Source organism: Melopsittacus undulatus, chromosome 5, assembly GCF_012275295.1.
Source record: "Melopsittacus undulatus isolate bMelUnd1 chromosome 5, bMelUnd1.mat.Z, whole genome shotgun sequence".
Lineage (NCBI taxonomy): Eukaryota > Metazoa > Chordata > Aves > Psittaciformes > Psittaculidae > Melopsittacus > Melopsittacus undulatus.
In genome coordinates, this window is record NC_047531.1 from 45,033,772 (window position 1) to 45,048,618 (window position 14,847).

A 14,847-nucleotide genomic window follows, 5' to 3' on the forward strand; every position below is an offset into this window, starting at 1 on the left:
ACAGTCCTTTCCAACACTAACTATTCTATGGTGAGGCACTGGAACAGGTTACCCAGAGAAGCTGTGGCTGCCTCATCCTTGGAAGTGTTTAAAGCCAGGTTGGATGGGGCTTGGAACAACCTAGTCTAGTGCAAGGTATCCTTGCCCATGGCAGGGGGGGTTGGAACTGGATGACCTTTAAAGTCTCTTCCAACCCAAACCATCTGTGATTGTGTAACTGGCTAACATGGTAATGCAATTATCATACTAACAGGGCATCTACAGGCGTTCAAATCACTTTCCACAGAGTACTTACCTGAACCGTATCCAGGTATTTGCCCTTTGGTCTGTAAATCTGAGAGACCCACATTCAAAGGACTGGGTACCATGCTGTCTAAATGTGGCTTAGGCCCAACAGGGTGGGATGGTGAATGCTTCATGCTAGGCTGCCTCTGCTGCTGCTGCTGGAGGGCACTCACCATACGAGCAATCTGCGTATGAAAGAAATGGGAATGATATACACCCTGTATCATTCATGTAACATCATGTAACACAGAATTTCAGTAAACATGAAGAAACAGTGACTTGAAAGGGATCCAAAGGACCTTGCTCTCTAAAAAGCGCAATCTGAAGAGAGCAGATGACATTGCTAAACCCTGTGCCGTCTTTGCTGCAGACTGCATTTTCCCAGTGCATTTTGTACTTCATATGATTGACAAAACCAGTGCCACACCTGTTGCTCCTGCTGTTGCCGCACAGCTTGAGATAACTTCCTCTGGCTCTGTAACAGTTGCTGCTGCTGCTGTTGCTGAAGGAGGAGCTGACATGCCTACAAGGTAAGGGGGGTGGGAAGAGTGAAAACACAGCACTCAGCAGTGAAATGTAATTGCCAGGAACTAGTCACTACCAAAATGCTTTGCTCAGAACTTAGGTAAACTGTTTCTCATTTCACACAGTCAAATACAATTATAACGAATGCAACAAAAGAACACTATTTCTTTCACTTGTTTCTATTTTAACCTCATGCAGTAGTATCACTAGTACCTTTTATTACCACCACTATGGCTAGAAATCTAAATAAAACGTTAGTAAAAATCAACAAACAACTGCTTTTTGTACAAAGACACAGTTCAGAATCATTACTAACTCACTAAAACACTCACAATAATCACACAGGCCGGTTTAGTTTATCTGCTGCCCTCTAACAGGGCTGTACTTTCTTGCACAGCAAATGGGATACTTGTTACAAAAGTAATACAAGATCAGTAGAACAAACCAGAATGAGAACAGCAGACAATCCATAAACACTCTGTCCTTCAAGATTAATTGTTACTTACTAATTGAAACTGGGGAATCTGTGGAAGCTGGCTCAGCATGGCAATCTGTTGCGGAGAAAGCTGGGGGCCCATATTGAAAAGACCAGGATTCAAGCCACTGTTGGGAAACTGTTTGAGCATGGAGGCCGAAACCTGCATGGAAATCAGTTACATACCCTCAAGAAATGCACTGCTTTGAGAAAAGATGATGAAGCATTTCTAGAAAGCAACAGGTATGACACCAATCTTAAATGGTGTTCTGGGAAAGACACTACAGATTTCTTAACAGATGACATTTAAACATGCACAATCTATGACTTGAGCAGAGTGAATACCTCACTTGATTGACAATACAGTATTTACATGTGCAGATGTAGACAGACACAGAAAGGTTCCTCCCCCTACCAGTCGGTTGCTAGAGACTGCACTAAAGTAACTAGTAATCACAGTACTGCATTATCACATTAAGAACGTACTGCTCGACAAGGGAAAAGAAAGGGATTCAGGCAGTCACCAGAGGAAAGAAACAGTGCCTCACAGAAAGAGTTAATCTCTTTGTATGCTGAACAAGCTATAGTAAAAGACAGGAGTAGGTGGAGAAGAATCCCCGCTTTCTCCCTGCATTATTTCAGAGTTACATAAGTAGAATTCAAAAGAATCTCCAAAAGCCTTCACCAAATAGGAATTAAAAGGTTAACTTTTGCATTTGGAGATCCCGAGGTCTTAGAACTCTACAATGTAATTGCAACATAGAGTACTATGCAAGGCCTCTCTTTTTCAAGGGGGCAAGAAGCACAGGACAAGACCGCTTGAAAAAAATTAAGCAACTTGTCAAACATCAGAAAAAAAATCAGCTTTCACTTTCTTTGTTGTTTTTATAATAGTTTGCAAAAACCTACGTGAGACACAGGATTCCTGAATTAGGTTTAAAAATACTGATAGCGAGCATTTACCATCAACTTGGAATAAGAAGGCTAATCCTTCTGCACTGAGTTTTAAGTACTTCCAACTATGAATTTTACTTATCTAAGTTTGCCGTTTCTTAACATCAAGTCAAGATTAAGACAGATGTGTCAAGTAACCTCAATGACGTGGTCTGAAGGCTGTAGCCCTACTTTTACAAGTAAGCAGTTACTATAAATTCCTTACCTGGGGAGAAAGAAATTGGGGAGGCACTTGCGCCCGGATATTGGGGGAAGGATTTAGTGGCTGCACTGGTGTGTGCATGCCCCTCGATTGTGCTGTGCTGTTTCCAAACAAACCATGATTGCCACCCTACAAAATTAAAGCAGTAGTGAGAAGATGAATCTTTCAAGATAATAGATTTCTATGCTATTAACTACATATCAATAACAATGAGGCAAGTGCTGACTTCAACAGAGTACCCTTAGAATTACTGAGATGTTTGCCCTACATCAGTAATATCCTACCTGGGTTAAAACTGCTGTACTACATTTCTGATCTGCAGGCTCTTTCTCCTCTACATTTAAGAGTCATGTTTATCCACTTATTTCAAAGCACATGACAAAGCTAATGTTTTGTATTTTGCACTTTACATGTTGGGAAATGGAAACCTGGGAGTACAAACAACACACTCAAAAAACCATTCACTGGGTTAACAGTATGGCAAGACTGTGACAGCAAAAATTCTAGGCCATCATTTTACACAAGTCAAGTTGAGGTATCTCTCACAAGCCTATTACCTCCTCTGAAGGCCTTTTACTAACTGAAATTAGAATTGTAAAATTTTATTACAAATCTTCTTTTTGACATGAAAATGTCAGCATTTTGGATTGGGATGTTTTTCTTTTCCTTTTTTCCCCACTAAAGTGAAGAGAGGAAAAATCTTCAAGTGAGAAAAAGTGTTCGGTGGTTTTCTCCCAGTAATTTATTTTCTAACTGCAAGAATACTTGCTGTTTAAGGGTTTTTTTAGGAGAAGAATTTACTGTTTTATAAGCAACTTCTGTAATAAAGCCTACTGCATGAAAAAGACCAAAGAAAATTCATCATTCTGCTTCACTATTTCAGCCTCTGAGCAGACTGCCTGCCTTCATACCATCTTTCAATGAAAGCCACAGGAAATGTTACGGACTGTCTCCTACACTAACAGTTGCATGCTGCTGCTTCTAAAAGCAAAACTTGTATTCTGAGAGATCCTTGTGTGTCATGATTCTGTCCTTTCATTTCCAAGACCCTCAGCACTTCTCATCTTGTGCTGTACATGAGGATGCCTATGATCCTCAGATACCTGGGATTCTAAACAGTGCATTTTCTATCCCTTAACCATCATTCTCTGTTCTCCCTCTCCATGCCAGCACTGCTATACCCAACTTAAATCCATCATTCTTCCAAATTGGGATTGTGCAGGCCTTCTCCAAAACCTTTCCCTTCCTTATGTACCAAGGTTTCATAAAATTTGCCTCCCTTCTACCACAATACTGTGCATTTTCCACTATCTTTTTGCTAAAACTAAAGTCTCTAATCTGGCTATACTGGCAGCATTATGACTTGCCTCATTCACCTGCATCGTATTTCACTTCCTTAATGTATCTTCCCTTTCAGAAACAACTCAAGACATCACACTAAGTAGGAGGATAAACAAAAAACCCAAGAGACAGACTTTTTGTTCTGGAAAGAAATGACTGGGGTCAAGTATGCATTAAAATTTCGGAGAGACTTGAAGCTGCAGCTACATTTTCAACTCCCCCTAAGGCTCAACAGAGTTCTGCACACCAAATCCAAGAACATGCCTGCAAAATTTGGACTTAATCTGATGTTCAACACTGATTGTGTCACATAGAAACAGAAAGACAACACAAAGAAACACCATCATGTTAGGCATGTGACTACATAAGCTAGTCCAGCTGCAATACTAAGGTTCTAATATTTCATTTCCTAGTATTCCTCCAACATTTTCTTCTAGCATAATGCAAACCATAATAGCCAGAAATTCTTCCAAACTGCAGTTAACAACTTCATTTCTTCTCTGCTATTCCCCTGTATAAATAACAAAAATACTGCTACTTCAAGAGTTTTTAAGGCTGCTAAATCAATTCTTTCCTTAGGCTGCAAGGAAGGGAGAAGGAAACAGGCACAATGCAAAATGATTATATTTTTTTAAAGGCACATTTCTACCTACAAGGTCATTGGATGGAGTCTGCAAAAATTCAGGGTTGAGGGTGGTGGGACAAATCAACAGCCTCCAAGTGGGTTTTAAAACAGCAATTAAAGTATGAAGTCGCCACTAACTTCATGACTTCTGAAAAGCACATTTGCTGCTGCCCATGATTCAGGAAGTAAGAGGCCAACAAAAACAGATATAATACATTCTGATAAGAGGAACCAAAGTGGACTGATTCTCAATGGCCTGATATAGCTGAAATTCCCATTAACAGTATTAATTTATTTAGTAGGAAAACAAACGCAAGCAACCAACTAACCAGGATTAAGCCCAGGTTGCAGCCTTATAACAATGCATCTTATAAGATGGCCTGCTTACTTGTCTAGCAGCGAAGTTTTGGGGACTGAGCCCTGAGCCGATTGCCCCAAGGCTGACGTTGGATAGTGTGGAACCAGAGGGAGACAGCTTGTAGCTGGGAGAAGGGGAGAAGGGAGAGCAGGGAGCCTCATCCCCAAGGCACCCATCTTGATTGGAGAAAGGCAAAGTCAGCTGAAGCAGCAGTTAGCCAACAGCAGGAGTCAGTTAGTGAAGCAACAGAACACAAGAGGAGAGAAAGAGGGACAGTGAGTGACTAGGAAGAAGCAAAGTTAATTTGTAATAGCAATTACAAGGACAAAACTTCTGACTCAAATCATCACTTGACAATGAAGATTGTGGTCTGATAAACTCCTAGAGGTTTATTTTTAAAAATACATTTTCAGCTCTCATGAAGGTAATTTCTGACAGTGGCTATTACCACTACAGAAACAAACACATCCTGAATGAATTCCTAATGTTAGCACACACCTATGAAAAAAATGTTAGGACTGCATTAGCTCTGCTAGTGGGATTTTATTTATTAGGCCACCAGAGGGAGTTGACAAAACTGGGTTTTGGCCTGTTCTACCAAAATGGAGGAGTTAAAAAACTTCATTGTTAGTAACATGCCTTCAGAATTTTTAAACCAAATTTCCATTTTACATGTGATAAACTGTATTTAAAAAGCAACTAAAGCATTCTGAATGTACTGGATACTCTCCAATTCATAATGTGAAGCAATTAATGTTTGATAATAATAGTGAAAGCTTCTATTTAAAACAAGCAGGAATATGAAAGAAACATTACCATAACATACAACAGATGTCACAGAGAAACAGATGTCATACAGAAGCTTACAGTACATGGACATACAGCATAAGGGGTTGTGGAATTTAGAAAGTGTGTTTCCAATAAGTGACAGATATGAAAGCAGAAAAAATTGGAAGACTGTGATTACTTAAGTTTAGTTACATCTAAACCAACTTTTTACAGTAGATGATGGTAGTCATAGCCAAAAGAATCATTGTGATGAAACCTGTAATGAATTTCATTGCTACTGGTAGTTCACTCTTCCAAGAAAAACAAAGGAATTTGTTTCTATCCATATTAAGAGCAGTCTGTTCTAGGATGAAAAGCCTTATTCTCCCCAATAATTTAGTTCGCCTATGCACATCTGACACCTCTGTTTGATATACTTGTTCATTCTACAAACATAACTCCCCTCCACCTTTTATTACTGAGTTAGAAAAGGTTACTGGATTTTTTAGCATTTCCAGGGAGCAGTGTAAAAACTCAGACCTCACAGAGGTCGATACTGATTTATCTAAAGGTATTTTTCTCACCTTCTCAAAATAAGGCCCACTGTCTGTGGTTCCCATGTCTTTGGAATTAGATGGACGGAACCCAGATCGATCCTTTCTCATCATGTCATTAAAATCCCCAAGATTCATGGTTCGTTTATCTACTTCAAACTTCTTATCTGGGAGGCCACCTGTGAAAGAAAGACGAAGATGAAATTAGTGCCAATAATCTCTACCATTATCATTAATCATGGTTGATGACAGTAAGTTCACAGACAAGGGAAGTATCTTTAAGATTAGGGTATAAATTAGATCCGTCTTATAATTTAGCATAGCTACAGTTGCTATTAGAAGTGCTGAAAAATCAAAGTAGGCAGCTTCACTTTTAAGACTGAACAAGCCAATTTAGAGTTCCATGTGAAGTATTTCTCACAACTTATGCACAGATATAAACATACGCATTTCTACAGCAGCTTAGTTCAACTAATGATATTCACTTACACATAATTTTCAATGTCTTCTGAAATTCACACTGTTATTTATTGGTATTCAGTATCTATAGAGACACCACTATTTAAGTTCTGTGCTTAGCTTTTACTGGGACTGGCATCAAGAAATAATTTCTCAAACTGCAAAACCATGCATGTAATTTGATCACAACACTTCTATAGTCATGTGAACTTAACTCTTGAACATCACAGACCATCTGGTACACTGTTAACTTCCAGACAGGCAACCAATCTCCCTTAGCTTGTATGCAATGATTACAAAACCAGTAACAGAGATACTTCTCAAGCATCCCCTACAGTCTTCTGCCACCGTTTAATGAGTAATGCAGTGGAACATGAGGGAGATGTTAGTAACAGACAATCAAACTGTAATACATGGTGAACAAGACATCACCTTTCTCTATAAGCTTATTATCAGCCAGTGCTTCCTGAAGGAAGCTTTCTACCTTACACACTAAACAGCTACCAAGGAACCATTTCTGGGGTCATATTTGGCACCTGCAAGGTATCAGATACATACTGATACGTTGAAGTAGATGGAAAATATCTTTGCTTTAAAATACGGGCAGTATGACAGAAATGAGCTTTACTGGTATTTTTAGGTTTAAGTAACTCCATTTAATGGCACAGACGACCTCTCCAAGAATGGTTAAAAAAGCCTGTCACCACAGTTAACCAAAATCCACGAGTCTTCCAAAGAGTGGATGATAGCTATCCTACCCTACAACTGACAAAACAGTCTTTATCAAACAGAGCAGACAGCTCATCACGCCGATACCTTCAAAATGCTTACCTGTTCCGCAAAGAAAACTTCTCAAAACCAGAATATTTCTTAATGCTCAATCACAAACTACTAATATTCATAGATATGTTATTGCTAAGAACATGTGAAATCAACCACTAATTAATTATGTGGGGTTTTCCTGCTGGCACAACTGTCAAAGTTGATCCAGCTTCATCCCCTCAGATGCCTTCAACATCATTTATCACAAAAACACTGGATAAATCTTGGCTTGTAACTGGAGTCATACTGACCTGGATGAGCTCATGCCTTTCTAGCATATCCTTAAAAGCTAGAACTGGCTCTGCAGAAGCAGTCACATAAAATGTCATCTACATTTCAATCCTGTCAATACGTACATCTAACAACTACATACACACAATGCCAGCAACGCACTACCAAAATGCTTTCTTGATTTAATTCTAGACAAGGAAGCCCTGCCCGTTAGTTGCCTGAAAAGAAACTGAATGCAAGAGAGAGTTGCATCACTATCTGAAATGAAACTGGGTGGATGCCAACACAAACTGGCTAAGACACAGAAACACCCTTTCGTCTCTTCAGTTATCCTGGTGATCCAATCAACTCCTCAAACATTACTGCATAATGCTTTGTAAAACTCCTTGATAAATAACATGGAGAGCATATAGTACTACTTTTAAAGGGTTCCAGCAGAGACATCCAGGCCATTTAGTGCTGAGGCACCTGCTTAAACTTCAATACAAACAAGGCCTTGCTAAGAGAGATGACTGCATTCATTTATCCCATTCATAGAAAATTTTAATACAACTTTGAAACCTGTTGTGTGAGCCTGTCTTTTGCACTTGCCAACAAAAGCTGTAAATAATGCAGGTGGCTGAAGACTTTCTTTACCTTACATATTACAAGACTACTGTTGAAATCTGGAAAGTCTGAATTTTACCCTCTGCGTAGGCAAGAACACTTGTGCATGAATAAACATGAAGCCCTAAGTACTCTGCATGTGGAAATGCAGAACAGGTTAAAAGTCTAACCATCTTCATAAAAGACAACACTCCCATCAGTTCTTGGATTTTCCCCACTATTAACACTATGAAAAATGCAAAATGAAACAAGAGCTTGGAGAATGGCATTCACACCCTAGTGAGGCAAAGACGACTGTTAAGTGTATCAACTCCACCACATTCACACAGCCCAAGACGAAAAAAATAAAACTTGAATTCTATATGAACAAAATGATATATAATGTGTTTTATACCGGGAGATAGAAAACAAACCACTGTTGATCAAAGTTACCTAGAATATTTGCAAATAACAGACTCAACATGATGAGAACACGCATACCCCATAGAGTAACCCAAATGGGAGAAAAACCTCCCACATTTGAAATATATCTGCTTGACCACAAAACCAAAAACATTTTAAAGATACTTGGTTTTTACTTTTGCCATAATTTTATATCATCCAAGCCTATTGAGCAAGTGCATGTACTTAGATATCATGTATCTAAGTATGTGTTGCATATCAATGTATATATCATAAGGTGTTGCACCTGAATGCTATAACTGGATATGGTTTTGTAACGTATTTACAACAGACAGCTGCATGAATTGTGTTTGAATCAACAGAAAATGGAAATTAATTTCCAAGTCTTTACAGGTGACTTGAGTGTTCAGTGATCTGCATAGGCTGTAATTAATATATTAAAAAAAAAAAAAGGACAAAGGTGGCTGTCAAACAGAAGAAAGGAAGCGATGGAATATTAGGTTGTTCTCACTAACTACTTACTGTAGCAAACCTCATGCTTCAGGACCTACATACTAGGAGGGATTTCAGTGGAAAATGCGGTATCCTGTTTTCAAAGTAAAACAAGCTCCCCACCCAAAGGATTTTACAGAAAAATAATTTTAAAAGAGGAAGTAGACCTGCCTCAGGCATGCTATTGATCCATATCTCTTCTGTCTTGGTCACTAAATAAGAGTCACTCCAGCACCTTGCAATGAAAGCAACAGTTTTTAAAGAAGATGACTGAGACCAACACAGTAAGAGTAACCTACTGACAGCTGGAACTATTTTATAACACAATGATCAAAGCTGAGGTGCTCCATGCATATCAAAGTTTTCTTTAATATGTTTGGTCCCCAAACACAAATTTAACTCCAAGATCAATGTGCATTTATCCATAAATTGGGAAAATACCATGCTGGGAGGTCTCATTAGGATAACCTGGTATGTTGTAAACTTGACTTGAAAATCAGTTGAAGAACAAGCCTACCTCATATGTAAGATCAACATTTAAAGTTCAGAAGTAGACACAGGCTGTGCAAAAGTTTATAGCTTTCCACAAGCAACTGCAACAAGCAACAAGAGCAAAACAGCTTAAGAGATTAGTAACATAAAAACATCAAGAAGATGTCACATTCTTTAACTTTGAAATGGAATACAAACTATAATAGATGCCTCTACCCAGGATCAAGGATGCCACCATTAATGGTTATGCTAAATTTAAAGAACTGCAACAGATCAAAGTATGCAACCTTTCGGCATAATACCACAGGATATATTGAGCATCAGCCATCTTTCCTCAGAAGGCCTTACAGCCTTAAGGTCCTTGACAGCACAAAGTTCTAAAGGATCCAAAAGTTTAATTCAGCACTGAAGAACTAAGCTATTACCAGCATAATCCAAGCTACCATCCTCTTCATTTGTATATTTTTAGATCTGCTCTCTAACAGCAGAACCTGAAGGCAGATGAGAACTGAACATCCAAGAAGATAACTTATCTCTGTCTAGAAGATCTTTAGAGAACCATGATACAATCGGAGCCTGAATTCTAGAGACGCTGTACTCAGCCAAAGTGCAGAGATCAAAAAAAAATCTGTTACCTTCACCAAACCTATGTTGTACTATATATACACATGCTTTAACATCTCTTATTGGGATCCTTAACTATTCAGAGAAAGAAAGCAACTTTGTAAAAAAAAAAGAACTACTTAATCCTCTATGAAGTGTGATATGCATTTTAAGAATGTAATGGATTCTAAGCTGAGAGACACTGCAGCTATTTGGATTTCATTAGAGTAACAAATATGGAGTTGATATTAGATGTAAGTCTTTACTACCACAACTCTACTTTTGGTACAAAGATTAATGAATATTCCCAATAAATGAAGTTTTCAGTTGGGAAAAACGTGACTACAGCATCACACAGGATGCTACAACAGTGGCAGATAAGGAAGTACTAAAGCTGGTGACAGCACTGATGCAAAGAGGGTTAACATCAGAGCAGACTTCTTGCAAGACATAATACTGGAATAATGTTGTCAACAATACTAGAAAGGTACAGAAGTATGGCAGAATCAGAATGGCACTGAAACTGCAGTAAAAGCACAACGGCCAGTTTCACAAGAACAGCTTCCTGTAGTCGCTAAAATCTACTATTCAAATCAAGAATTAATATTTACACTGCTTGCATTTGCAGGGTTAGAACTTGTGCTACTGAGTCTTCCACTGCTACCGAAAGTCCTACAATATAGGTCCAATTTCAATCATGTGGCCATCTTATCACTCATACAGAAGACAGAGGAAAGTATTGTTCACTACTACATTACTTTCTGGGGCTGGGGGAACATATCAGACTAGTCAAGTGTCTTGACATCTGTAAAAACATAAACCCCAAGGGGGCATTTATCTAAGAGCAGAACACACAGCTTCCCTACTGTCACTATTTGATATTTAGATTAAAAAAAAAAACAAAAAACAAAAAACAAACCAGAAATGAAACAAAAAGTTGCCACAAAGACAGGATCAAATGTATCAAACTTAAATGCACATGATGCGGAAAAGTGGCAATACTTAATATTTAGCACATAGCTAGTCATACACCTGAAGACTAACTTCTATGGCAGGTAATATATCTCAGGAGTAAATAGATTGTAGCCTTAATGTTGGATACAGTCAACTTGTATCACAGACCCCACACTATTCTAGTGTACAGCAATGAATTTCAGAACGTATTCTGAAAACTTGTAAACACCAGTTTTAGTTGATCCAGCTATCCCACAGACTGCAACCTGGCTCAGAACTACTGCTGCAGGTGGTTCTTCAGAGATACCACCAAGGGATCACCAGTAATTAATTCAAATTACAGTCTCCCACGGGAAATTTAGAACCACCAGCAGAAAAAGCATTGATTCAAAGTCAGTCACCTCCTCCAGCCAAACTTCTCCTTCTTACCAAGTCACTGCTGTGCTTTCAGCAGCTCTTTATGCCTGTATGTGTCCCTGTTTAAACTGAGGTAGACAGTTTCGGCTATTAGGCAAAAGTAGCTGAAAATAAGCTGCTTGGTACCAGAACGTTTTTAAACATGGAACGGGTAAAATGGTTACTGTGTGACAGCATACTGTAGGTCTCAGTGATAATCACATAAGATTCAGAATCAATGGTGTCCACATTTTCATAACAAACTTGATTTGCACTGATACAGGGATGCCTTCCACCAAGAGAACCACCACAAACACACCCCCCTGGAGCCCATAGGGCATACCTCATCTACACAGGAAATTCACTGTTCTAGATGAGAGCTGAGAATACTAATGCTACTTTGACATACCATTCACTGGAATAAGAATTACAGACCTCTGGCTTTTGACATTGTAATTAGGAAGAATTTAAGACCTCTTGTGACGTTCCCAACAGTTACAGAAATAGAATTAACATCTATAAAATTGTTGTTAGCTTTGTCCAGAGGCAAAGTCCTTTAAGTGGGCTAGATCTGTCTTCATAGCTATGGGTATGAGATGATTTTCCTGTCTCTGTAGTTTTTGAAGAATCAAAAGCTGAACAGATGTTAGAACAGGAATGAAACCCTATTTCCCTTTATAAGTATCAAATGCTATCCTGTGTAAGTTTTTAACCTTACTAAGCCTTCAAAGACTTGATAACAAGTAAAATACAACTATCGAAATAGCAGGTTTGGATCATCTCTTTTCTAATATATATTTTAGGGATCCTGTAGGGAAACCATCTCAAATGGCAGAAGATTTCAGGAACCTGTGGTATTTCTACTGCAATAACATGACAGTGAACATTCAGAGACAATTTGGAGAACAAATGCAAAACCAAATCTGATTCCAAGATTTTAAATCAGTATTTCTGTGAAAGTGCACTACTTAGTTTGCCAAAGAAGGAAGTCATGACAAATTAAAAGGTGATTAAATAGGATTAATCCAAGTGGTCAATTCCAACTCCCATCTAAGGCAGTGTTTTCTGCACAGCCCATCCCACTTAAGCCGTGCAGTGCTGTGGTGAAGCTATGAAGAATGAAAAATCTAGTTCTACTGAGCAGTAACTTGTAACAGCTTGAGGCAAGCAATCAAAGAAATCAACTGCAGAAGACATTATTCTCTCTCACATCACCTCCAGGGACCTACGGTAATTGTGATGTTCTACTGCCAAAACCCAGTTCTCCTCTTCCACCAAATGAAAAGGGATCTTCACTTTCTTGAAACAGTAACAATGAAAACAAACTACACATATCAAAACAGTCTTACAGAATGTCCCTTCCACAAGTTATACCTCCATTCTGTACAGGTACATATCCCAATCTTGCCTAGCAGTATCAGCTGTGTAACTATTCAAAGCCTACAGCCAAGCCACTGGATTGCTATAACTCTATCCTATTTGACGAGTGCTAAAAGCAAGATCAAACCTTTGCAAAACACAGCATGTCAACCACATAAAAATATTACACATCTCATATTTCAAATGCACTTGAATTAAACTATACGCACCTACAGACAAGTCCATCTTACTGCCTGGAATGTCCTCAGTTTGACTCTGGAAGAAAAACAAAAAATTCAGTTCTGACTTCTATGAAATGCTGAGGAATGTTTCAGAAAGGTGAAATGAACGAATGACATGCTTGTGCCAATCAAAGTTTTGCTCTAAACTAAACATAAGGATTCTTGACATCATCCTGGACACAGCTCGTCTCGACTCCCTAATGTTGTATGGCTAGTTTACTCATATGAAACCAGACACATGAACACATGCGACAGGCTGAGAAAGGTGGATAGACAGCTGCTCTGTGAAATGAACCTCCCTCCTCATGTGCCAGTGGCTGAGAGACAAAACACTGAAAATAGCAGCCAAAATGATAGCTCATCCTCATGACCCGTCAAACCATCAAACCTTGAAAAGTGCTGCCAAGTTATGAGTTAGTTGGCAGTCTGGGACAGGGTGTTCCCATAGCTTTCAGAAGCATCTACAGTCTAGCAGACTGAATTTGAGCTTGGGAGGCAACAGACATTACAAACTAATCCTAGTCATGTTAGTGACAGTTTGTACAGCCCTGGGCTTCTCTCAGAACCTCTGCATTATCATCTCCCACTAGCCTGCATTACATACTATGCCTGCTTCACAGGATGACAGCTGGCACAATATCCTGTAAGATGTTTTTAAAATAAGCATTTCAGAAGTTCTTAAAAAAAGAAAAAATTATACGTAACTATTTTTAAGGTACTTCTCCGAGGATCTGCCTTTTCATGATGTGCCATTTGTTTGTTCATATACCAATCAATCTCTATGTACTGATTAATAATGTGCCCTTTTTCTTCTAAAAAGGCCCTGCTACATATTATTTAAAATATGAATAGCCAAGGCACAGGACTGTAAGTCTCCTTTTCTGATAGGTGGCTGAGATTCAGAATGAATCGCCTTGGACTAATCACAGATGTCTGACACTACAGCCAGTAGCTAAGGCCTCTACCCTCAGTGCTCTGAAGCTCGTATTATGAAAATACACCCCACCAAGAAAACACCAAATGCTGTTACTTTCAAGGAAATTACAAACTCAGAACAAAAGATGTCATAACTCTGAAGAGTCAAAGTAGATTTGGGGGTTTTCTAAAAAGCCATTCTGAGTAGCAAAGGAAATGCCGAATATTCAGCCATTACAAGTAGTATAATCAACGTACTAGCACAGCAAATGCAGATAAGTAGTTACACACTGTTAAACAGCTGATCTTTTGACTTATTTGAAGTTTACTGGCTTCTTTATTTACAAAAGTTGGATATTATATATTGTAAAAAATTTACTTACTAGCAAGCCCATATTTGAAAACTGTTTGGATAAAGGGTTCATCCATGAATCACTATTTCCTCCTTTTAATGCGCACTGAAGAGGGAAAAAAAGACAAATATTCTTAAGCAACTTTTGGATTTCTTAAATTCTGTTGTTACAAGTGTCAAATGATCCCCGTTTCAGAGAAACTTATTTCCTGAATAAAATACTAAGTTTCTGCATGGTTGGAAACAGTTACCAAATAATCTGTCTTATAAAATTGTTCATTTTTATGCATACCAAACTGAATGAACACTTCATGGGTCTAATGAATATTTCACAGCTTCATTCTGGAATCTGCCATTTATGTTATGTTACTTATTTTTTTCCTCTGTTACAGCCTAGTAGATTCTTTAATCCACCGCATATACAGGGGTAGATTT

The 14,847-nt window shown here is 38.5% G+C and overlaps 1 protein-coding gene across 1 annotated transcript in view; it reads right to left on the minus strand.

Moving 5' to 3' along the window:
* TNRC6B (trinucleotide repeat containing adaptor 6B) overlaps positions 1-14,847 on the minus strand; it is a 114,373-nt gene that overhangs the window by 13,459 nt on the left and 86,067 nt on the right. Inside the window, exons 9-15 of the mRNA XM_031050078.2 lie at positions 14,444-14,518; positions 13,134-13,179; positions 6,118-6,266; positions 2,445-2,570; positions 1,317-1,448; positions 713-808; positions 296-470 (exon numbers count right to left, since the gene is read on the minus strand). Coding sequence (XP_030905938.1) covers positions 296-470; positions 713-808; positions 1,317-1,448; positions 2,445-2,570; positions 6,118-6,266; positions 13,134-13,179; positions 14,444-14,518 — 799 coding nt within the window. The remainder of the gene's footprint in view (positions 1-295; positions 471-712; positions 809-1,316; positions 1,449-2,444; positions 2,571-6,117; positions 6,267-13,133; positions 13,180-14,443; positions 14,519-14,847) is intronic.